The 27,121-nt window shown below is 36.4% G+C and overlaps 1 protein-coding gene across 3 annotated transcripts in view; it reads left to right on the top strand.

Annotated features, from left to right (window-relative positions):
- CORIN (corin, serine peptidase) overlaps nucleotides 1–27,121 on the top strand; it is a 254,519-nt gene that overhangs the window by 83,365 nt on the left and 144,033 nt on the right. For all 3 annotated transcript variants that reach the window (XM_054486844.2, XM_054486842.2, XM_054486841.2), the window contains exon 5: nucleotides 19,578–19,759. In XM_054486844.2, coding sequence (XP_054342819.1) covers nucleotides 19,578–19,759 — 182 coding nt within the window. The remainder of the gene's footprint in view (nucleotides 1–19,577; nucleotides 19,760–27,121) is intronic.

The raw sequence follows: 27,121 nt of genomic DNA, 5'->3' as shown, positions 1-27,121 counted from the left end.
TCTTTCTGTGCCTGACTTACTCCACTTAACAAAGTGTCCTCCAGGTTGATCCATGTTGTGGCTAATAACAGGATTTTTTTTTCTTTTTTATGGCTGAATAGTATTCCATTGTATATATATGTGTGTGTGTGTGTGTGTGTGTGTGTGTGTGTATCACATTTTCTTTATGCATTCATTGGTTAGTGGATACTTAGGTTGATTTAATATATTGACTATTGTTCCATTGTCTCTCTCCCTCACCTGGGGCCTTCCTATTCTGGGAGACACAGTAATATTCAAATTAGGCCAATTAACAACCCTACAATGGCCTCTAAGTATTCAGGTGAAGGAAGAGTGGCATATCTCTCACTTTAAATGAAAAGCTAGAGATGATTAAGTTTAGTGAGGAAGGCATGTTGAAAGCCAAGATATGCTGAAAGCTAGGCCTCTTGCACCCAACAGTTGGCCAACTGTGAATGCAAAGCAAAAGTTCTTATAGGCAACAAACAGTGCTACACCCGTGAACACACAAATGATAAGAAGGCAAAACAGCCTTATTGCTGGTATGGAGAAAGTTTTTGTGGTCTGGATGGAGGATCAAAACAGCCACAACATTCTCTTAAGCCAAAGCCTAATCTAGAGCAAGATTGTAACTCTTCAATTTTGTGAAGGCTGGAAGAGGTGAGGAAGCTGGAGAAGAAAAGTTTGATGCTAGCAGAGATTGGTTCATGAGATTTAAGGAAAGAAACCATCTCCATGACATAAATATGCAAGATGATGTAACAAGTGCTCATTTAGAAGCTGCAGCAAGTCATCTAGAAGATTTAGCTAAGATCATTGATAAAGATGGCTACACTAAACAGCAGATTTTCAGTTTAGGCAAAACAGCTTTCTACTGGAAAAAGATGCCATCTAGCACTTTGCTAGCTAGAGAAGAGAAGTCAGTGCCTGGCTTTAAAACTTCAAAGGACAGACTGACTCTGTTGTTAAGGTCTAATTCAGCTGTAAGTTGAAGCCAATGATCTTTTACCATTCCCAAAATCCTAAGGCTGTTAACAAGTATGCTAAATCTACTCTACTCATACTCTATAAGTGTAACAGAAAAGCCTGGATGACAGCACACCTGTTTACTGATAGATCAATGGAATGGAGTCGAGATCCAATAAATAAATCCATGCCTTTACATCAAACTGGTTTTTGACAAAAGCGCCCAGAACACTCAATGGAGAAAGGACAGTCATTTCATGCAATGGAGAAAAGACAGTCAATAAATGGTGTTAGGGAAACTGCTTACTGATTATTTTGAAGCCCATTTTTGACACCTACTGCTCAGAAAAAAACAGATTTCTTTTAAAATATTACTACTCACTGACAATGCACCTGGTCACCCAAGAGCTCTACGGAGATGTAGGAGGAGATGAATGTTGTTTTCTTGCCCGTTAACAAAATATCTATTCTGCAGCCCATCAATCAGGGAATAATTTTGACTTTCAAGTCTTATTATTTCAGAAATACATTTCATAAGGCTGTAGCTGCTATAGATAGATTGTGATTTCTCCGATGGATCTGGGCAAAGAAAATTGAAAACCTTTAGGAAATAATTTACCATTCTAGATTCCATTAAGAATGCTTGTGATTCATGACAGGAGGTGAAAACATTAACATTAACAGAAATTTAGAAGAACTTGATTCCAACACTCGTGGATGACTTTGAGAAGTTCAAGACTTTAGTGGAGAAAGTAATTGCAGAGGTTGTGAAAATAGCAAGAGAACTATAATTAAAAGTGGAGTCTAAAGATGTGACTGAATTGCTACAATCTCATGATCAAACTTGAATGGATGAGGAGTAGCTTTTTATAGATGAACAAAGAAAGTGGTTTCTTGAGATGAAATCTATTCCTGGTGAAGATGCTGTGAACATTATTGAAATAACAACAAAAGAATTTGAATATTACCTTAACTTATTTGATAAAGCAGTGGTGGGATTTGAGGTTTTGATTTGCATTGCCCTGATAATTAGTGATGTTTAACATTTTTTCATATACCTGTTGGCCATTTATATGTCTTCTTTTGAGAAATGTCTATTCAGGTTTTTTTACCCATTTTGTCATCAGGTAGTTTATTTTCTTGCTACTGAGGTGTTTGAGTTCCTTACGTATTTTGGATATTAACCTTTTATTAGATGTATAGCTTGCAAATATTTTCTCCCATTCCATAGGTTGTCTCTTCACTCTGTTATTTCCTTTGCTGTGCAGAAGCTTTTAGTTTGATGAAATCTCATTTGTCTACTTTTGCTTTTGATGCTTGAGCTTTTGGGATCATTTCCCAAAAATCATTAACCAGACTATAGGTTCCACCTATATTTTCTCTTAGTAGTTTCATAGTTTGGGCCCTTACATTTAAGTCTTTAACCCATTTTGAGTTCATTTTTGCATTTTTGCGTATCCTATGCGACAAGAGTCTAATTTCATGCTTCTGCATGTTGATAGGCAGTTTCCGTAATGCCATTTATTGACTGTCTTTTCTCCATTGCATGAAATGACTGTCTTTTCTCCATTGTGTGTTCTTGGCACCTTGTCAAAAACCAGTTTGCTGTAAAGGCATGGATTTATTTATTGGATCTTGGTTCCATTCCTTTGGTCTATGCAACTGTTTTTATACCAATACCATACTGTTTCAGTTACTATGTGTTATTATTTCAGTCTCACACTGCTATAAAGGACTGCATGAGACTGGGTAATTTATAAATGAAGGAGATTTAACTGACTCACAGTTCTGCATGGCTGGGAAGGCCTCAGGAAACTTATAATGGTGGAAAGGGAAGTAAACACGTCCTTCTTCACATGATGGCAGGAAGGACAAGTGCTGAGCAAAATGGGGAAAGCCCCTTATAAAACCATCAGATCTCATGAGAACTCACTCACTATCACAAGAAAAGCAACATAGGGGTAGCTGCCCCTATGATTCAATTACCTTCCACTGGGTACTTCCTATGACAAATGAGGGTTATGAAAACTACAATTCAAGATGAGATTTGGGTGGGGACACAGCCAAACCATATCATTATGCTTTGTAGTATATTTTGAAGTTAGGTAGTATGATGCCTCCAGCTTTGTTTTTTTGATAGGCTTGGTTTGGCTATTTTGTCTTTTGTGTTTCCATGCAAATTTGGGGATTATTTTTTCTGTTTCTGTGAAAAATATCATTGGTATTTTGATAGGAATTGCATTGACTCTAGATCACTTCGGGTAGTATGGACACATTGAAAATATGGATTCTTCCAACCATGAACATCCATGTCTTTCCACTTTGTGCCTTCTTCAATTTTTTTCAATGTTTATAGTTATTTGTATAGAGATCTTTCACTTCCTTGTTTATTCCAAAGTGTTTTTTGTAGCTATTGTAAGCAGGATTGGGTTTTTAAAATACATTTTTCAGGCTGGGCGTGGTGGCCCACACCTGTAATCCCAGCACTTTGGGAGGCCAGGTGAGCAGATCACGAGGTCAGGAGATTGAGACCATTCTGGCTAACATGGTGAAACCCCGTCTCTATTAAAAATACAAAAAATTAGCCGGGCATAGTGGCACATGCCTGTAGTCCCAGCTACTCAGGAGGCTGAGGCAGGAGAATGGCGTAAACCCGGGAGGTGGAGCTTGCAGTGAGCTGAGATCGTGCCACTGCACTTCAGCCTGGACGATGGAGCGAGACTCTGTCTCAAATATATATATATATAAAATATATACATATATATATTTCAGTTTTCTGTCTGTTTACAGAAACCCTACTGATTTTTTTTGTAGATTTTTGTATTCTGCTACTTTACTGAATTTGTTTATAGATCTAACAGATTGTGCATGTGTGTGTGTGTGTGTGTGTGTGTGCATGTGTAGTCTTTAGGGCTTTCTTTAGGATTTTCTATATATGTAAGGTGAATGTTTTCTGCAAACAGGGACAAGTTAACTTCTTTCTTTCTGGTTTGAATGGCTTTTATTTCCTTCTCTTGCCTAATTGCTCTGACCAGGATTTCTAGTGCTATGTTGAATAAAAGTAATGAGAGTGGGTATCCTTGTCTTATTTCGGATCTTAGAGGAAAAGCTTTTAAATTTTGTGTATTGAGTATGATGTTAGCTGTGGGTTTTTCAGCTTTATTGTGTTGAGGTACTTTCCTTCTAAACCTAATTTGTTGAGTATTTTTATCATGAATAAATGTTGAATTTTGTCAAATGCTTTTCCTGCATCTGTTGAGGTGATCATATGTTTTTGTCCTTCATTCTGTTAATGTGATATATCATGTTTATTGATTTGGTTATGTTGGGCCACCCTTTCATACCTGTGATGAATCCCATTTGATCATGGTGAATGATCTTTTTAATGTGTGATTGAGCTTTGTTTGATAGTATTTTGCTGAGGATTTTTGCATTTATGTTCATCAGGGATATTGGCCTGCAGGTTTTGTTTGTTTGTTTTTGTCATGCTTTTATCTGGTTTTGGTGTCAGAGTAATGAGTTTGGAAGCATTCTCTCCTATTCGATTTTTTGGAAGAGTTTGAGAAGAGGTGGTATTAGCTCTTCTTTAAATGTTTCGTAGAATTTAGCAGTGAAGCCATCAAGTCCTGGGCTTTTCTTTGATGGGATACTTTTATTACTAATTCAGTCTCCTTACTCCTTATTAGTCTGTTAATATTTTCTGCTTCTTCATAATTTAATCTTGGTGGGTTGTACATGTCAAAGAGTCTATTCATTTCTTCTAGGTTATCTAATTCATTGGCATATAATTGTCACAATAGTCTTCATGGTCCTTTGTAGTTCTGTAGCATCAGTTGTAATGTCCCCTTTGAATTGCATTTTGAAGTGCAAATAAATTCCATGTTATTTGTACTGCTTTAATTATTGTGTAAAATGTGCCTGAAATAGGGAAAAAGCATTTATTATTTTAACTGGAAAAAGCCTGCATTGCTATAGCGTTGAGGCAGAATAAAAACAGTAGATTCTGAATTGTAGAAGTAACTAAAGAACTGTTACCCAGTGGCATTCAGGAAAATATTTTGTCGTAAACTATCAGTTGCAGGTGTTTTCACAGTATGAAGAGAGAGAAGTGCTATTAGGGCTTTCCCATGAATGAAGATACGGGGTGGTAGTGAAGAGGCCCTTTATTATGTTCCTATACTGCAGTAGTATAATATAGTGGTTGTGAGGGTATCCTGGGCTGCCATAGCAAATGACTACAAAATCTGGGTGGCTTAAACACAGACATTTATTCTCTTGCAGCCCTGGAGGCTTGAATTCCAAAGTCTGGCAAGGCCATCCCCTTCTTCTGGGGCTCCAGAAAGAATTCATTTCCTTCCTTTGCCAGCTTCTGGGGGTTTCAGATGTTCTTTGACTTATGGCCAAATCGCTTTTGCCTCTGTCTTCGCCTTCACATGGTCTTCTCCTCTGTATGTCTGTGTCTTCTTCTCTTTTGTCTGTCATATAGACACTTGTCATTGAATTTAGTGGCCACCCATACAATCCAAGATGACATCTTCATCTCAAGATTCTTATTACATCCACAAAGACCTTTTTTCCAAATAAGATAATATTCACAGGTTCCAGGGGTTAGGACATGAATATATTTTTGGGAGGCCACCATTCAACACACAGTAGTAGGCCACCATTCAACACACACCATTCAACACACGGTAGTAGGCCGCCATTCAACACACAGAAAGCAAGCTCTGGAGGCAAATGCAGCAGCCCCTCATCTGTGATACAGATATAGTAGTGGTATTTACTTTACAAAGTTAATATGAGGATTAAGTAATAAAGCATGCTTGGAACGTGCCTGGCTCTTACAAAGAAACGTCATCAACAGTTATAAAATAGTGGATTGAAAAGGACAGGTAGTACTAGTGAAATATGAAGGTTATTCATTAATAATTATTAACTACTTATAAAGTATTATTAAAATATTATTATTGATTTATTAATATTAGCTAATTATTAATAAATAAGCATTCCTGACATATTCTAAGTATTAATCATTAATTATAATCATATTATTAATTATCAATTATTTATTCATTAATATTAATTATTAATAAAATAAGTATTATTAACATATGCTAAGTATTCTAAGTGTTGAAGGATTGCAAAGAATATAGAATACTATATGGATTAAAACAAAACTAGGTAGACTACATAGGGCTTCTGGAGCTGGATGTCAGTTCCATTTCTGCTTAATTTTTAATAATTTCACTTACATCTCTTTGCTTTAATTTCTCTATAAGCTCTTGTATACACATAAATAAGATAATAAAATAAAGTTCATTCAGCTTCCAGGAGTCTCTAAACTCATTTCGATCATTCTCCTGATTATAATTCAATCTCTACTTGAATATTAGCTGTAAATTTTTAGTTAAGCTGCTTACAATTTTCAGGGCACTTTTAGGTACAATTTCCTTTTCCCCTGACATGATAAGTGTGCTAATATGGTAATTTTTTACTTTCTATTTTCATGGATAATGATATCCATTATTATATTAGTTTTCAAGTATCCTTTGGGGACTTATTTTATTTTTTATTATTGCATTTATTATTATTATCTTTTGAGGGAGAGTCTCACTCTGTTGCTAAGGCTGGAGTGTAGTAGTGTGATCTCGGCTCACTGCAACCTCTGCCTCCTAGGTTCAAGCAATTCTCCCTGCTTCAGCCTCCTGAGTAGCTGGGATTACAGGCGCCCACCACTGTGCCTGGCTAATTTTTGTATTTTTAGTAGAGATGGGGTTTCACCATATTGGCCAGGCTGGTCTCGAACTCCTGACCTCAAGTGATCCACCCGCTTCAGCCTCCCAAAGTACTGGGATTACAGGTGTGAGCCACCACTCCCGGCCCTGCATTTATTATTATATTTAATTTTATAATTGCACTTTCAGACCAATGCTTCTTGCTGTCACTTAGTGTATGTGGGGGATCTGCAAGCTAAATTTAATAAGCAAAGTGAGTTCAGAGAAGTAAAATGTACTATAAAAAAAATTCTAAAGTCAAAAATATTTTTCTTTTATATTTCATTATTTTGGATCATTCATCACACTAATTTCCTCTGCTAACCAAATAATGAAGATTTGCTTGTATTTCATCCTAGAGACAATACCTACGTGATACTATTTAAAACTTAATTTAAAAATATTATAATGGTATGTGTAAATGTTATGGTTTTTAACTTGATTCCTTTGAGACCTCAGATCCTGATCAACTATATCATATGTCATAACAATGAGCTTTCACAGTTTCTCCTTTAGACTGTGTCTGCTTTTAATAAATGTACATACCATGTACTGCAAAACAGGCTAATTGAAATGGAGGAGACCCAGCAGATTATCTTCAGCTTGCTTATATGTTCCAATACATTGCAGAGATATTCCATGCTCCTGAAGTGAGATTTTAACTTTAAGAATTTGATGTGTCGGTTATTTATTTTTCCCTCTGACATACTGATTTGCCATTAGGTCCTAAACAAATATTCTTAATATCTAGAGCAATTATATAAAAAAAATTACTTACTTAGCCACATGACTAAGATTAAAAATTACACCTGAAGAATGGGAACTACATGTTTTCTGTCATGTACTCAATTTTCCATAGTATACTACAGTTTTCTTTAGTGTACTTAATCCTTGTAGGTTTGCAGTGAGAACCAAATGAGTTTCCTCAAATGAGCTTCTTGAAAAACACCATACTGTTACCCAAATTTTATATTATGTGTGTTCACTGAAGATTAAAGAATTTCATCTGGCAACTGCAGAGAATGGGCTTGAAAGTTTGGGGGCAGATTACATTTGATTCAAAGCATAGCTCTGCCCATTGCCAGTTGTAAGTCCCTACCACAGTTTCTGAAGCCCTTTTTGCCTCTCTAGTGTTGTAGACCTGGCTCCAGTTGCACTGACCTTCCTTTCCACCTCTCAAAAATGCCAACCTCTTTCTAGCTTCCTTTGTGTATAATGTTCATTTTACCTGGTAGTATCTTTCTCCTCACACTAAGCCCTCTTCTCAGAAGACATCTCTGCAGAGAAATCTCTGATCACCCTCAATAGGGCCTGTTATCTTTCACCATGGCACAATTATAACCCCTTTTGCCTGTCTGTTTATTGCCTCTCTTACTTTATAAGCTCCACAGTGGCAGAGAACTTGTTGACTTTGTACATCATTGTATACCTATTGTTCAGAACACTGCCCAACACATAGCAGGTGCTCGTTAAATAGCTGAGTAAAGGAATAAATTAACTCTTCAATCAGGGAACCCTCCTAAGTGTCTAGGTTAATGAGAGTTCAAAATATGTTGACTATAGTTGTACTACACTTTTTGTATAATTTGTATGTTCCTAAAATTTTTGCATAAATCAAATTTTGTATGTATATTAAGGGAATTGAAACTTTAAGGTGACTTGGATAATATTTCCAGAGATAATTTAGCTTCCTTCTGAAGCTCCTGAGCTTCCCTTTTTAAAATCAGGCAACACTGATGATCTGGTTGGCAGAATAACCAGCCAACAGATACTAAATTAACTCTCACTTCTCCATCACTGTTAAAATCCTGGACCTAATGGATGAGGAATTACTAGATTGTGCCTGAAGACTGGCTTGGCAGCTCTGTGCTTCTTCTTAATATTAACTCATATGCACTCAGTTAAAAAGCCTTTCTAATTGAAAATTTTAGCATTAAAGTTTATATAAAGAACAGAACGAAAACAACAATAAAATATCTAGAGGATACTGATGAGAATAGCGATTGAGAATCTGTTCATGTGAAGAATACTTGAGGGAACTGGGGGTGTGAAACTCTGAGGGCATACCGTGGCCGTTCTCAAATGTTTCTGGGCCATGAGATGGAAGGGGGAGCATACTTTTTCTGTGTTCTTCCACAGGGCAAACATATTAATAGAACTAGTAATTGAAAGTCATTGAGAAGTAAATTCCTACTTAGCTAAAGGAAGAATTTTATGGATAATAAACTTGTGTAAATATAGAATTGTTGTCTCAGGAAATGGTGAGTTTGCTATTACTGGAGGTATTTGAACTGACTGATGAGAACTTACTGGAGATACTAGGGTAAGGAATCCAGCATCCTAAGGTTAATTGGTTTTTCATTGGGTTGAGAGGCAAGTCCATTTACAGTGGCCCATGGCACTGATGAATAATGAGCTCTAAAAACTCATGAAACAAGATGAAGAAAATTAAATTTAGCATAGGTTTTCTCAAAAACTCTTTTATGTTTGCTTTGGAATACTAATCAGAGAATCTACTTGAAGGTTTTGGGGGGCATTGTGTTGACATATGATGGATCATATCGAGTAGCAACAACTGGCCACCTAACTGCCTTCAGAAAGAATGGGCTGAGTTAACTGCAGGACTTCTGGTTTACTAAGTTGAGTTTGCAAATTGGGTCCCTGCTATCTAAAGTCCTGTTTCTCTTCAGTGCAAATCTCAGTTTCTCACCTAAATAAACATTAAACAAATATTTAAAGGGTATCACCCTGGGGAGGAGCCAGGTCATCTGCTTGGACCCCTCTGTGTATTGGATGGATTGGTCTTTGCTTAAACAGTTCATAGTAGAAAATAGAATTTCAGGCTCTAGGTGTTAAGTTACATATGTCCCAAATTGTTTTACATTTGGGAATAAATGGAAACATTAAGGAATTAAATACTTTCATATTTATAATTTTTAAAAATGTATATAGATCAGTAGTCAAACAAAAAAGATGAGCACTGTTGCTGTTACCAAAGAAATATTCTGAAAGTCATTTGCTGCTTACTTTCCCGAATTTATCTGCTAACCTGGAAACAGCAGTCAGCCACATGAGTTCTGGCAACCTGGCTGTTTAGGCAGCTGGTTGTAGCAAAGTTCCCTTTTCAACATCAGGCAACACTGGTGACTTAGTTGCTTTTTTGGCATTATACATAAAATATGAAGTGAGAGATGAGGTTTCATTTTATGAGCCAAAATAGCTCAAAGCATAGGTAAGATACTGTCATATAATTCCAATTACTTTCATTTTACAAAGATGTAAAGCTAGAGAATCAGGCCATGACAGATCAAATATTTCTAAAAATGCCTTTTCATGTTACTGACAGTGTCACAAGCACACACATTTCATCAAGCTCTGTGCAGTACTTTTCTCCTCAATAATTCATTGGTATTATGTGTTGAGGAAAGTGAGGGACCCTGAACAGAGGGACCAGCTGGAGCCGTGGCAGAGAAACATAAATTGTGAAGATTTCATGGACATTTGTCAGTTCCCAAATAATACTCTTATAATTTCTTATGCCTGTCTTTACTTTAATCTCTTAATCCTGTTATCTTCTTAAGCTGAGAATGTACGTCACCTCAGGACCACTATTGTACAAATTGATTGTAAAACGTGTGTTTGAACAATATGAAATCAGTGCACCTTGAAAAAGAACAGAATAACAGCGATTTTCAGGGAACAAGGGAAGATAACCATAAGGTCTGACTGCCTGCGGGGTCGGGCAGAATAGAGCCATATTTTTCTTCTTGCAGAGAGCCTATAAACGGATGTGGAAGTAGGAGAGATATCACTGAATTCTTTTCCCAGCAAGGAATATTAATAATTAATACTCTGGGGAAGGAATGCATTCCTGGGGGGAGGTCTATAAACGGCTGCTCTGGGAGTGTCTGTCTTATGTGGTTGAGATAAGGACTGAAATACGCCCTGGTCTCCTGCAGTACCCTCAGGCTTATTAGGGTGTGGAAAAGATCCCGCCCTGGTAAAGTTGAGGTCAGACTAGTTCTCTGCTCTCTAACCCTGTTTTCTGTTGTTTAAGATGTTTAACAAGACAATATGTGCACAGCTGAACATAGACCGTCATCAGTAATTCTAATTTTGCCCTTTGCCTTGTGATCTTTGCTTTGCCCTTTGCCTTGTGATCTTTATTGCCTTTTAAAGCATGTGATCTTTGTGACCTACTCCTTGTTCGTACACCCTCACCCCTTTTAAAGTCCTTAATAAAAACCTGCTGGTTTTGAGGCTCAAGGGGACATCACGGATCTACTAATATGTGATGTCACCCCTGGAGGCCCAACAGTAAAATTCCTCTCTTTGTACTCTCTTTATTTCTTAGACTGACCAACCCTTAGGGAAAATAGAAAGAACCTACATTGAAATATTGGGGGCTGGTTCCCCCGATAATTATGTGGCTCTGACTAGAATCTATAAATAATACTTGTGATTCAATTCATTTGAATATCCATATTTGTGGCATCATTTTATAATGTGTAAAAATCAAAACAGCTGCAAAATAATTAAACGATTGCACATTTCTTTTGTGATCTGTTAATCTCTCATCCCCTGGGCCCTGGTAAGTATGCCAAATATTAATGAAAATCAGGAATGTGTTGGTTAAAAGAGTATGGAATTTTATATTCTCTTTCAGAGTGGCTGTGTCATTTTTACATTATTCATGCCCATCTTAATTCAAACTGTGTTTATCTGTTAGTATTTTCTAAGTTTATGTATTTTAAGAGTGACACACTGCTATTGGCATAACAAACAAGACCCTCAGTCTGTAGGCTTTTCATTTATGACAGTTTTACTGACATTTAACTCTTACATGGGCATTACTTAAATGTTGAATAGTGCACGTAGAACCTGCTGACCTGAAGTGGAGGGCACCTCTTGGGCAGGGTAGTGTGAGCTTTTGTATTCCCCATTAAGTTGGGAGTTAGGTTCTCCTCCCACCTTTGCTACTGACAGCTTTATCTCAGGCAGGAATCACCTCTGCATGTGATTCATTTACTTATTCAACAGATAATTATGGAGTGCTGACTGTGCACAGGAGGGATAGAGCTGCAGATGAAATAAACAAATATCCTTGGCTTCACAGAGCTTATGTTATGCCGATGAGAGATAGGCAGTAAGCAAATAAACAGACAGATAATAAACACTGGTTTAGCGGCTAGTGATAAGTGCAACGAAAATAGCAAAGCAGGGGAATGGAGAGCTTTGGGAGGGTGGGAGTATGGTGAAAAGAGGTGCAATTTTAGGCAGTGTTGTTCAGGAAAACTCACTGTGAAGCTTACATTTGATCCGTGAGGATCTGGAAGTCTGGGAGGTGAGGGAGAGCCGGATATACTGAGCATCCTGTCATAATTGATTGAAGTGGGAAAAGAGGTCATGATGGGATCAGTCCTGCAAGCAGTTACTATTGCCAAGGTTGGGAGTGTGGGTGGGGGGGCCTGATGTAAAGGGAGGGATAGAGGGTCTTACTAGGAACTAGCTCTATCTCAGCTCCTGGCATCAGTTTATTCAACAAAGATACCTGGAAAATTATCAATTCACTCCTTTAGCAAACACTTATTGGTGCCTATAATGTGCCAGGCACACTGCTAGATGCTGGTTTATGGAAATGAATAAAACATACTGCTGTCTTCAAGGGGCTTAGCATAATAGAGGACCAGACATAAACACAATTAAATTGCTGTAAAATGTGATCAGTTTACAAGGCATGGAGGTAACACAGAGAAAGGGGAGGAATTCATTTTATCTGGCATTATTAGGGAAGGCTACTAGCAGGGAGGAGGTAACTGCTGAAATTAATTTTGGAGGAAGAAGAAAAATTTGCCATGTAAACAAGGTGGGGTGAAAAGGCAATTCAGGTGAAGTAACAGCCAGATCTACCGTATATTAGAGAGAGTACAGCTGGCTTAATTATTCTAGAAAATAAAATGGGAGAGAAGGGAAAATGGATTTGAAAGATTTTTAGGAAGTAATATTGGCAGTATTTAGTGATTATTTGCATATGAATGTCTAAGTTGACTGGAAGGCAAAGGCTTTTGGACTTGGAGACTTAGGTAGATGATATTACCACCAAAAAAATAATGTATATGCAGTCAAATGCTCTACCCCTGAGCTATACTCCCTGAAAAAATAATGTGTATGAAGGAGGAGTGGTAGAAGTGGTGGAGAAGGAGTTAATATTGAGATCATTTCTTATGTGGTTTCAAGAAGTTCACGGCAGTAATTTTCTTTTGAGTAGAAATGAAAACAGCTTTCCTTCTGTAGTAGATGACATGATTTAGACTTTTATGCAGTGGTGTGCTGGTAAATTGGATCCCTGAGAAGGAAAAAAACAAACCAACAACAAAACCATTATTTGTACAATTTGCTGATTCTTGTGGTGTAAACAGTCCCACCAGATGTCAAGCTAATCATAGTTTAATCTGCTCACACACCACTGTGTTTCATCCTTTGACAAGTATTTGCTGAGCTTTCACTAGGTGCAAGGCATGCAGCTTTGTGCTGGCTGTTTCTCATTTACTTCTCCATATCTACTTTCCACTCTCCTCCATCCCAACTCTTCCCAGGAGAGGCTGCTTCAACAGTGGCTACTTTCTAGCTTCCTGTTGGGTTCAGCCAATGGAAGCCACCAGCATGAGATCAGAGTGTGGGAAAATAGGCAGTTTGGGTAGTGATCCCCTGGTTTCCTTTCTGCCAGGTTACGTGGGTTGACTGCAACCCACTCACTGTAAGAGGCCACGACCCCTATCAAGCAGCCTTCCCCATATAACTCTCTCCAAGTTCCAGAAAATTCTCTTTCCCCTTGTCTCTTAAACCTAGGGTGCTAACAGCTCCCTGCAGCAGCCTACTGTACTACCCCTTGTTGGTTTATCTAAACCCTGCCTGTACCTTTTCCTTCTGTAGGAGATCAGAGCCCTTCATTAAACATTCTGCAGTGAACCTGCTTTAGTGGCTCACCTCTTTCTTGGTAGGATCATGACTATTACAAATGAAGAAAAAGAATGACACAGTCCTGGATTTTAGAGTCAGACCAACGTGACCAAAAAATACCCCAACTGCTTCCATTATTTATCTTCTGATGGGAGACAATGACACATGTAAAAATTCCCTTGCACAGCTTTCCATCCCCACGTTTAGTGGAGTAGAAACCAAAGAAGCCTCTTTCTTGCTTCTCATACCCCACTAAGCCTAAACTTTTATATGGTCTCTTGAGGTCACAGAATATGCTGACATGGGAAACCAATGCTGTTTGCTTATCATAGGGAGAACAAGCCATCTATTGTTATTTGGATTTTCCAGTAGTGTTGTCATTTGTTGATTTATGTTCCTGTGTTATCTGTTGCTAATGGATTGTGCAAGGAGGTCAGATAGGCAAGATATTTGGGAGCACTGGACTGGAGTCACAGTATTTGGCTATGAAATCTGTTTAGGCTTCAATTTCCTCCTAATGCAAAAGGAGAAAATGGGAGTAGATTATCTTGGAAGATCCTTCCAGTATTAACATTCTCTTCACGACTAAGTAAGTTCTGCAGCTCTGGGAGGTGCCTGTGACTATGATTTTGTGAGCATTTTTCACTGAACAGCTCAGCCTAACAAAGACAAACTTAGGAATGTATTTTAAAAAAGACGATTGTGTGAGTCTTGCCAATGAATAGGACATCAAACTCAGTAGCATGCCTCTGGCAATGTGATGTGTCAAGAAAAGTGTATTAGTTATATATTGCAAACTACCATAAACCTATCAGCTTAAAGCAACACACATATATTATTACACAGTTGCTATGGGCCAGATATCTGGGAGTGGCCCAGCCAGGTCCTCTGCTTTAGGGTCTGTCACATAGGTGAAATAAAGATGTTGGCAGGGTTGGGGTCTTATCTGAAGGCTTGACTTGGGAAGGATCAACTTCCAAGCTCATGTGATTCTTGGAAGAACTTCAGTTCCTTAAAGGCTTTGGTTGGAGGGTCTTAGTTCCTAGCTGTCTATTAGCCAGTGGCAACCTTCAGGTCCTTGCCATGTGGGTCTCCTCAATATGACAAGTTGCTTCATCAAAGCCAGTAAGGGAGAGAGTCTGTTAGCAATACAGAAGTCACAATCTTATGTAGACTAATGATGAAATTGACATTCCATTACCTTCTGTTGGTTGGGAGCAAATCACTCAGGCAACCTGCACTCCAGGGGAGGGGATTAAACAGGGCATGAATACCAGGAAGCAGAGATCATTGCGGGCCATCTTAAAGTCCACCTGTCACAAAGATTCTGTTTTTTTTTTTTTCTCATGAAAAAAGAGTTTTAAATTCTGAGTTCTCCTAATAATATTTAAAGATTAGTTTATTTGCCAGAAGTAAAAAGTGACAATTGAATGCAATGTGGGATCCTAAATGGAGATCCTGGCAAAATTCAAATAGGGTCCTTAGTTTTGTTAAAGGTATTGTATGAATGCTAATTTCCTGGTTCTAATAATTATGCTATAGTTATGTAAGATGTTTACCTTAGTGGAGTCTGGATGAAGGATATATGGAAACTTTCTGTATTATTTTTATAACTTTTCTGTAAGTCTAACAGTAGTTCAAAATCAAAAGTTAAGAGAAAAGTGATTTATAAAACTTAAAAATCCATTAACCATATAAGCCTGCTTTGTGGCTATGACTTATTTCATAATTTAAACTTTACGTCCTTATCAGAATTTTTTTGCAGATAAAATCGGTGTATTAATTTGTATATATATTATAACAAAATTATTTGAAGATAAATTCTCTAACATTTTTATAGATAAACTGTACAAGTTTTGCTAGATAAATAATTTTATAACAGCCTTCCTAGTGAAAACACCATAAAAACTTCACTATCACTATATTGTAGTGTTATTTATATAGCTATCAAATGTTTGAACAAATAATTATAGAGGAGGTATAAAAGCTTTCTGCTTTAACTTTAGTTGAAATGTACTAGGTACTTTTGCACAACACCAAATGCACTTCAGACATCAATTTAAAATAATCACCCTTTCTAAAATAGTTTTTAGATAGCTAAAGTGGTCTCCTTCCCTGTCCAGAGCACTTGTTTTAAAGTCATCAATCTGTTTGTTGCTTGGATATAGACACATATTCCAAAATAGTGTGGCCTATCTCACCACGCTGTTCTATGTGATGAAAAGCAAATTTAACAAAAATGCTTCAACCTTCCACAGGCAGTTGAATTTTATGCAATGCAAGAAAAAAATGACTCCTCATTTTGCTCACCGTTGGAAAGTGTTGCTAGTTATTAATACCCCATCACTATTTCACATATCCTGGTCCAGCAATTTAAAGCTTATGGGTCTCAGTTGGTTACACCTCTTAAGAGAACTATTTGGAAACACAGTAGACATTTTTCTTAGGCCCTATTTTTAGAATGGAGGGCCTAATGGTATTTGAATGTCTCTATATATTCCCAGAACAAATCTTGAGGAAAATGCCTGTTACCTTTTGAAATTTAGCAAATCTGGTGGGATTATCAGTGCTCCTCTGAGAAACATTGCCTTAAAGAATGAATTTTGACTTACAGAATGTTAGTAGTAAAAGGACTATGAAAAATGGTCCAAACTCCAGCTCTTCCAAAACCTTCATTTTTCAAATGAGGAAACTGAGTTTTGACATGAGTGAGCTATTGGCCCAAGATTCAACAGTGGAGGAGTGGCCACGTGAAAGTTGCAGGGTGATAGACTGAGGCTTTCCTGTAGAAAAATGACCACCGTAAGAGTCAATGACAATGATTCCATTTCTGAATTAAAGACTTAACTTTAGAACTTGAAAACAGTCTGTTGGCCTCCTGCATGATACTTCATTTTTGTTACCCTTGAAGATTCTAAGAAAAGATGTAGAATGATAAATAAAATAAAATAAAATAAGTCAGTTCAGAAATGAGAAAAGGTCCAGGAACCGCTTGGGAGAGTTGGGCTCCAGAGTGTTGTTCAGTTTGCAGACATGTTTCTCGTCTTCAAAAAATGTTGAATTTTTTTTCCCCTTTAAATGGTAACTGGAATTTCATCAGTTAGAGATTCCATTGCCCCAGTAAGCAGTCTTCTTTTAATGATGCAAAAATCTCTGGGAGGGTTAAGTGTTCATCTATTATTATGCGTTATTCTGGGTTTTTTTTTTCATATGTTTTCTTATTTAAAAGCTTAATTGAGATCAGCTGCAATTGGGAGTGCTGTTTTGATTGTAGGAAGGGAATAATATGTTTCAAGCACTCTGGTAGAGGTGGCCATCTAGGTGGGGTGCTGGCATCGGGGTGATCACAATGGCATTGGGACCCTGGGGCCTTGGTCAAGAACTAGAAGGCAAAGGAGGAACACCAACGACAAGCCTAGCTTGTTTTATAGCTTTACTGTGGGCTGGCTCACACCTAGAGAAGAAAGCACAAGTGTATTTACCCTTTCCTTGTGTTCCTTAGCCCCTTTGACGAATACTGATTCAATGCACATTTGTAGGCTTTTGTAGAGTGGAGATCTCACCCATCATGTATATGATGGTGCCACTCACAAAGTGCATATCAAGATTTGCACTCTTGGCTGGGTGCGGTGGCTCAGGCCTGTAATCCCAGCACTTTGGGAGGCTAAGGTGGGCAGATCACCTGAGGTCAGGAGTTTGAGACCAGCCTGGCCAACATGTTGAAACCCCATCTCTACTAAAAATACAAAATTAGCCAGGCGAGATGGCGCATGCCTGTAATCCCAGCTACTCGGGAAGCTGAGGCACGAGAATCGCTTGAAACCAGGAGGCAGAGCTTGCAGTGAGCCTATGGCGCCACTGCAGTCTAGCAAGGGCAACAAAGCCAAACTCCATTTGAAAAAAAAAAAAAAAAAAAACATTTGCGTTGTGCTTGCAAGACATGCATTCATGAAATTAGGACTTTTGTAGTACAGTAGTGAATAGAATAGGTCCTGGGTCAATCTGCCAGAGTTCTAATCCCGGCTCTGACTCTCATTCCCTCAGTGAACTTGGACAAATGTCTTATTTGTCTGTGCTTCAGTTTCCTTATTTGTGTATTGGGGATGAGTAATAACACCTATTACTCATCCTGTTCTGAGAAATCAGTGAGGTGATGCATGTGTGGCACTAAGAACAGTGCCTGGCAAACATAAGTAACTGCATACAGTAATTTTATGTTCTCCACATTCCTTTACTGTGTATCCTAGTTTTATTTGAGAAAACATATTCGCTAACTTCTCTGGGATAAGATTCAGGACAGGCAGGAAATATTGAAAAACTGTTATTTAAGTGATCCTTTCTTGGTCCTAGAAATATCTAATATATTTCAGGTGTCTTCTTCATACCAAGAAACTTGCCTGAACCAATTCATATTTTATATGCTGAAGCTAATTCTTTCAAATACAAAACCTCTTCTTCAACATCTTCACTATTGAATTTGGTTACATATTAATGTATGTAGACAATTATATGAAGATCAGTATTCTAAAAGATACTCAGTTTTAAGGTGACTTTCTGAGAGGAAGGTAAAATATTTTTATCTGAATGTAATTGTTGAGTTCCCTTTTTCCAATTTTATGTACAAAGATCTCTGCCCTAAGATTATTTTACAGACCCTATTAGTTTCATTTGATCTCAATGGCTGGCATATCCCCTTATATTTTTGTAATCTGTAGAAGTATGAATGGGGTATTGTAAATGTGCTTGTTTGATCAAGGAGTTTTAAAAACCCAGGTATTAGGTCCTTAGAAGAGAAGAGACAGAGAGAGTAGGTAGAATGTGTCCTGAAACTTGAAACACCAGGATTCTATTCCTGCTTCTGCCATTAGGAGCTGTTTGACCTCAAGTCTGTCCTAGAATCTCCCTGGAACTATCTCATATGAAGGATTTGAATAAGGTATTGTTTAAGGTTTGTTACGTATCTAATATTGTATGATTCTGTGATATCTTATTGGCTCCACATTTGTGAAGTGTATGCTTTGATTTAACTGACATGTCTATTTCCTTTCCCAGTTTCCTTAAAACTGTTTGAAATGCCTTTAGCGATTGACCAGCCAGGGTGAGAGATGCAGCCTTCAGCTGTAAAGTAGGAACAATTACCTGGGTCTGCAAGGAAACAAGTCCATGGCCTTGACTTTGTTAGTATCCCATCTCCATCCACAGAGCTGTGGATCTAGGACTGTTTCATGGCATGTTAAGTAAATAAAGATAAGCTCCGGAGGCATCATTACTCATACTATTAACAGACAATTGTTTGCATTTTTTTTTATTTTGCCGATGACAGACTAGAAATCTGAAAAGATAAATAACTGTACAAAGTCTTCCAAGTTGCCATTTGTCTGTATAATGTTCATTTTCCAGGGAGGCTGGGGAAGTTAATAATGGAACAGCTTACTCTCTGCTACCACTCAGAGATACTTGAATTTCTCAAAGGGAAGATAAAAATACAAGAATAACATATTTTTGACCTACTTCTTCCTTTGCAATTTGAGGGCCTTTGTTTCCATGATAATTTTCCCCTTTTGATATTAAATAGAGCTCTTTTAGGCTGACAACTATATATTTTAGCCCAGTAAATATTAAACAAATTATTGATAAATGCCCCTACAAGAAATAGTTAGATGATGTGGAACTAGCTATTTCTTCTAGAATCAAGACCATAGAGTAGCTAAAATCACTGTCATAGGACTGAATGTAAAAATTTAAGTTGCTGACTATAGTAAGTATAAATTAAGATAATATCACAACACAGGGGCTAACTTTAATTTCACTATTACTTCAAAATTTATTCTGTAAAGACACTAATTTTCACCTTTCTCTCTTTTTTTTTTTTTTTAGTCATGGACTCCTGCCCTGTAGGTCCTTCTGTGAGGCTGCAAAAGAAGGCTGTGAATCAGTCCTGGGGATGGTGAATTACTCCTGGCCGGATTTCCTCAGATGCTCCCAGTTTAGAAACCAAACTGAAAGCAGCAACGTCAGCAGAATTTGCTTCTCACCTCAGCAGGAAAATGGAAAGCAATGTAGGTGTCTATGTTTCATTTCATTTTTAGAAGATTTTATTTGAGTATGCCATTTATACAGGAACGGATATAAATAATAAGTGTACAGTCCGATAAATTTTAACCAAGTGACAAGATCCATGTAACCAGAACCCAGATCAAGGAATAGAATATTAACAACATCCCCAGAAATGCCTTCAAGCCCGCTGCCTGTCGTATCTCACCCTTCCAAAAGAAACCTCTATCCTTACTTCTACCACCTTAGTTTTGCTAATTTCTGAATTCATATAAATGGAATCATACAATATGTAACTTTTTAAAACCTGTCTTCGTTTGCTTAGCATTATGTTCAAGAAATTAATTACATCTTCATATTGTGGTTCATTCATTCTCATTGTTATATAGCATTCTAATATATGATTGAACCAAAATATATTTTTCCATTCCACTGTTGATGGACATTTGCATTGTATCCAATTTTCAGCTATTATAGTGATGCTATTACTATTCTTGTGCATGTCTTTTTTTTTTTTTTTTTTTTTTTCTGGAGACAGAGACTTGCTCTGCCACCCAGGCTGGAGTGCAGTGGCATAATCTCAGCTCACTGCAACCTCTGCCTTTCGGGTTCAAGCAATCCTCCTGCCTCAGCCTCCCGAGTAGCTGGGATTATAGGCACACACCATCATGCCTGGCTAACTTTTGTATTTTTAGTAGAGACACAGTTTTGCCATGTTGGCCAGACTGGTCTTGAACTCCTTATCTCGTGATCCACCCACCTTGGCCTCCCAAAGTGTTTGGATTACAGACATGAGTCACCGTTCCCAGCCTCTTGTGCCTGTCTTTAATTGAATATGGTTATATTTATTCAACAAAAAAGTTTTCTAAAGTGGTTGTACCAATTTATGCTCTTACCAGCTCCTTATGAAAGTTGTAGTTGCTCCAAATCCTTCCCAGTCCTTAGCATTGTCAGTCTTTTTCATTTTAACAGTTTTGATGGGAGTATTGTGAAATGTCTGTCCAAATATTTTGCCTATTTTTTGATGGTCTGTCTTTTTGTCTTTAATTTATAGTTTTGTATGAATTCTGGATACAAGTCATCTGTTGGATATATGTATTGCAAAGATCTCATGCCCTATGGCTTGCCTTTCTACTCTTATTAGCATCTATGATGGAATAGAAGATCTTAATTTTAATGGGTCCATAATATCAATCTTTTCTTTTGTTTTTTTTCTGTGTCTTAAGAAATCTTTGCTCACCCCCAAACATAGAAGTTTTTCTCCTATGTTTCTTCTAGAATCTTTATTGTTTTGACATTCAGTTTTACATATACTATAATTCTGGAATTAATTTTTGTGCATGGTGAAAGGTAAAAGATAGGAATTAATTTTTTTCTATGTGTATATTCAATTGACCCACCACCATTTAATTATTTAGAAGACAATTTTTCTCTCTGCACTGTAATATCACTGCTGCTATCAATCAAGTGAATGATTACATGTATATCTATTTTCGAACCCTCTAATCGACAGAATAGAATTAAGACAATACCACCCTATCTGGATTACTATACTTTTATAGCATCTTTATATTGAATATTATATGTCCTCTATCTTTGTTCTTCTTAAAGATTGACTATTTTTGGTCCTTTGCATTTAACGTAAATTTTAAAATCACTGTGTAATTTCCACAAATGCTGTTTTTGTTTTTGTTTTGTTTTTAAATTAGGACTGCATTAAATATATAGATCAAATTCAGGAAAATTTCTTTACAACACTCAGTCTTCCAACCATAACAATTATATACTATGGTAATATTTAAGTAGATATTTTCAATGAGGCATTTTAAAATTTATCTCAATTACATGTTATAGGTTTAACCATAGAGATCTTGCACATCTTTAGATTTATTTGTGGTCTCTGGTGTTTTTGATGTTATTGTAAATTATATATTTTTAAAACATTTCCTTTATTTTCTGTTTTTGTGTATCCAAGAAATTTGATAAATCACTCAACAATTTTTACAATTTGTCTGTAAATTCATTTGAATTTTCTAAGTACACACTCATGTCATCTAAAATAATGACAATTTATTTCCTCCTTTTCAGTCATTCTGCTTTCTGTTTCTTCTATGTCAGAAAGGAGGTTTTCAATATTTCACCTTTAATTCTGATGTTTGGTGAAGGGTTTTTAGGATACTCTTGGTCAGATTAAGGAAGCTCTTTCTATTTGTAGTTTGCTAAGACTTTTTAAAAAATCCTGAATGGGTTTTGAATTTCATTATTTTTTTCTGTATCTATTAAGATGATGTATTATTTTTTCATATTATGCTTGTTACCTTTTAGAAATGCCAGCTTTATTGAGATCATTCACATACTATAAAATTCATCTGTTTAAAGTATATTATTAAGTGATTTAGTATACACACAGAATTGTACAACCATCATAATCATCTACAATAATTTCAGAATGTTTTTATCACCCTAGAAAGAAACCTACATGCATTAGCAGTAAATTGCCATCCCTCTCCTCAGCCCCTGGTAAACACTAATTAACTTTCTGTTTCTATAAACATGACTATTTTGGACATGTAATATGAATGAAATCATACAGTATGGGACTCTTGTGACTGACTTCTTTCACATAGCAAAATATTTTCAGGGTTCATATATGCTGTAGCATGTATTATTAGTACTTATTGTCAATTGATACTCCATTGTAGGAATATACCACATTAAAAATCCATACATTAATTGAGGAATATTTGGACTGTTTTCACTTTTGGACTGTTATGAATAATGCTATCTGTATAATATTTGTGTATAAGATTTTGTGTTTTTGTGTGGACATACAGTTTTAATTCTCTCAGCTATATACCTAGGAGTAGAATTGCTGTGACTAGTATTAACTCTATGTTTAACATTTTGAGGAAATGCCATTCCTACAAACAATGTGTGAGGGCTCCAGTGTTTCCACATTTTCACCACACTTGTCTTTTTTGTTTATAGCTGTCCTAGTTGATGTGAAGTGGTATTCCATTGTGGTTTTGATTTGCAGTTTGCTAATGACTAATTATGTTGAGCAACATGTCATGTGCTTGTTAGTGTTAGCCATTTGTATGCCTTATATTGAGAAATATCTGTTCAAATACTTTGCCCATTTTAAAATTAGGTTGCCTCTTTAAATTGTTGAATTATCAGGTTCTTTATATATTCTGGATGCAAGTGTGCCTTTTAAGCTATTTAATCTTCAAATATCTTCCTACATTCTTCGGGGGCTGTTTTCATTTTAACAACAGTTTTTAACTTTGAGGAAGTCCAGTTTATCTGTCTTTTCTTTTGTTGCATATGCTTCTAGTGTATGTATTTTAAAAATTGGCTAATACAAGGTGACTAATTATTTATTCCTTTGTTTTCTTTTAAGATTTTAATAGATTTAGCTCTTATATTTAAGTCATTGATCCATTTTTAATTAACTTTTCTGTATGTTGTGAAGTAGGAGTCCAACTTCTTTCATTTGCATATGGAAATTCAGTTGTCCTAGTATGTATTGTTGAAAAGCTATTCTTTCCCACTGAATGGACTTGGAGCCCCTTGTTAAAAAACAATTGGCCATAGATGTATGGGTTTATTTCTGGACTTTCAATTCTATTTTATTGATCTATCTATCTTTCTTGATTACCACAGTTTGCAATACATTTTGAAAGTATGAAGTATGCATACTTTAACTTTTTAAGGATTACTTTAGCTATCCTGGGTCCCTTGCCTTTCTGTATAAATTTTAGGATTAACTTGTCAATTTCTGAAAAAAATTCAGCTATAATTTTGATAAAGATTACATATGTAAATATACCATGCAATCTTTGCTAAAAGAGCTGGAATGGCTATACTAATATTTGATCAAATGTATTTTAAAACAAAATTGTTACCAGAAAAAAGGAGGGATTTTTTAATGATAAAGGATCAATTCATCAGGAAAACATAACACAGAGCCAGAAATACTTAAATCTGACAGAACTGAAGGAAAAATAGACAATTCAACCACAATATTCCACTGTCAATAATGAGTAGAGCTAGGTAGAAGATTAAAAGGGAAATACAAGACTTATAAAGCACGATAAACCAATGAGATCTAATAGACATCTGTAGTACACCCAACCCAGCAATAGAGAATTTATGTAAACACATATGCACCTAAAAATTTCCATTTTTAAACTTACAACCTATTTGTGTTTCTGAATATAAAGTATGCCTTTTACACACAGTATATAATTGAATCTCATATATTTATCTATGAGACAAATCTCTGCCTTTTGATTGTAGTGTTTAATTCATTTATACTTAATGTAATTATAAGTATTTGCGTATGCCATTTTGAAATTTGTTTTCTCTATGACTTTTGTATTTCTTGATCCTTCATTACTGACTTTTTTTGTGTTAGATATATTGGGGTATGCCATTTTAAATTTCTTTTTGCTTGGCTATTTTTTTTAGTTATTCTTATTGGTTGTGCTGGAACTTAAAATTAACATCTTAAGTTACAACAGTCTAGTCTAGATGAATCCCAACTGAATTTCAACAATAACTACACTTTGCTTCTGTATAGCTTTGTTTCTTCTTCCTTCTTTGTACCATTATGTATACAAATTACATCTTCATATAATATAATCTCAACATAGGTTTATTGATTATGATTATAAATTATTGATTTATGCAGTTGTTTTTAAGAATCAGATAGGATAATAAAAGATTTATAGAAAAAATACATTTCTTTTATCTTACTTTTACCTATTTAATTACCTCTACCAATACCTTTTATTTCTTCATATGGATTCAAGTTACTGTATACTGTCCTTTTATTTTATCCTAGAGGACTTCCTTTAGTACTTCTTACAGGGTGGTTCTGTTAATAGCAAATTCTCTCCACTTTTGTTTATCTGGGAATATCTTAATTTGTCTTCCATTTTGAAAGGATATTTTGCTGTACATAGAATTTTTGTTTGACAGTCTTTCATTTTCAGCACTTTGAATATGTTATCCCACTTCCTTTTGGACTCCTCAGTTTGGATGAGAAGTCAGATGTTAACCTTTCTGAAGCTCCATTTTATCTGATGAGTTGTATCTCCCGGTGTTTTCAAAATTTTCTGTGTCTGATTTTTGACAGATTAATTACAATGTGTCTAAGTGTAGATCCTTTAGAGTTTATTTGAATTTTTATACTTCTTGGTTATGCAGATTAATGTTTTTCTCCAAATTTGAGAAGTTTTCAGCTATTATATCTTCAAACATTCTTTCTGACTCATTCTTTTATCTCTTTCTGGGACTCCCATTATGAGTATGTTGGTGCATCCTCCAAGTCATTAAGGACCTTTTAATTTTTCTTCTTTTTTTCTTTCTGTTCCTTAGACTAGATAATCTCAGCTTACTTATCTTAAAGTTTGCAGATTTTCTCTTCTGCCTGATCAAGTCTGCTGTTAAGTCTTTCTAGTAAATTTTTAATTTCAGTTATTATATATTTTACTGCATAATTTCTAATATTTTAAAATAATCTATATATCTTTATTAATATTTTGTATTTTTTGAGCCATTGCTCTTATACTTCCCTTTAGTTCTCTAGAAATGTGTTCCTTAGTTCTTTGAATGAGTCAAAATAACTGATTTAAAAGTCTGCCCAGTAAATTCAATGTCTGAGCTTCCTCAGGAACAGTTTTTGTTGACTGTTTTTTCCCCCTGCATATGGGCATATGTTCCAGTCTCTTTGGACATCTTGTAATTTTTTGTTGAAAGTTGGACATTTTAAATAATATAATGTTCAACTCTGCAAGTTGAATTCTTCCCCTCAACATTTGTTGCTGTTTCTGTTTCTTGTTGCTTTAATTATTGTTATTTATTTGTTCAATGAGTTCCCTGAACAAATTATGTTAAGTTTGTTCTTTGTCATGTCTGGCCACTGAAGTTTTTGCTCAGATAGCAGCCTAGTGGTCAACTAATGATTGGACAGAATTTCCTTAAATGCCTTTAACAGGTATATATCCTAGTCTTTGCCAAGGGATTCTGTGCATGTTAGGGTGCGTAGTCAGTACTGTAGCAGAGTCGACACTATAGCAGAATCAATACTATAGCAGTCAATACTATAGCAGAGTTTACAGCTCTGCCTTATCTTTTAATTTCTGCTCGTACAGGGTCTCAATGTCTGCCACAGGTGAGATATTTGGGCCTTTCCGGGTCCTTTTTAGGTATATGCATAGTCCTGCACATTCATGGGATCTTCTAGAGTCTCAGCAATGTATTAGAGCTTTTCAAATTTTCCTACAGGAATTCCCCACATTTTTCTTTTAATTTTTCTGGTTAGCTTCTTGTTTGCCCAGAGTGGTATCCCCACCTCAGACAGTTACAGTGTTAATCGGTTATTAATATATATTTTTTTAGAAACACCCCGGGGAAAAGGCTTTTGCACTGAGTAAGCTCTTATTCAGGTCAAATAATCACATTTGCTCTGAGGTGAGTTTCCAGGGAGCTAACAGACAAGAAAAATAATGACAATTCTTTGGTAATGGGGCATTGTGGAGAGCTCCAGGCATGTTTTGCCCCTTCTAGTGGCTGCTTGGCTGCTAATTTTCACAGCTGATGTAGTTGTGAGGTTATCTAGATCAATAACCATATCTTATCACCTGCTTTCTTAGACCATGCCTGACACTAGGTGCTAAAAGTTGAGTTTTCTGGAAATAGTAACTGAGATGGAGTTTGGTGTACAGAGTATTTATTAAGCTTCAGCCTTTGTGTTAAGGGAGAGAGAGAAAGCAAAATTTGGCAGAAGGAGTAGAAATATGATCCAGGCCCACCAAAGCCTCAGCTAAATCCTTGGGGAGTTCTGGAATGTATTAGGCCTACAAGAGTTATCCCATGTTGAGCCAAAATAGTCAAGTCTATGTGTCTCCACCTCAATCAGTCATTGGATGTGGTCCTTCCTGGGAAGAGTGTGCCACTGGGTGAGGCAGATATCTTCAGTGTTCCACAGCTGAGGCAAAACCCGAAGGATCTGACAGCTAAAAGCAGTGGGCCAGCAAATGTAGCAATAGATTCTTTCTTGAAGGGTAGACATATATGGCCAGATTGTATATGTGATATGGGCCAGACACATATATGATCACATGTGTGTGCCACATATATGATCACTAGGCACATATGGGCCAGATAGCCTTAATATAATCAGAGACTAAGCTGATTTTGCCTCATTGTTATAAGGCTCCGTCTACCTCTGGTTTTTCTCCATTCTGAGAGTGTGGTTCTCCAGTAGTCTCAACTGAGAAACTGGGAGGCTTACTATATTCCCTTCCTCCTTGGGTAGTTCCAAATTTTATTTTATTTTCTGTTCAGAGCAGTATAAT

The sequence above is a fragment of the Pongo pygmaeus genome, chromosome 3 (assembly GCF_028885625.2).
Source record: "Pongo pygmaeus isolate AG05252 chromosome 3, NHGRI_mPonPyg2-v2.0_pri, whole genome shotgun sequence".
NCBI lineage: Eukaryota > Metazoa > Chordata > Mammalia > Primates > Hominidae > Pongo > Pongo pygmaeus.
This window is presented reverse-complemented; position numbering and strand designations above follow the sequence as displayed.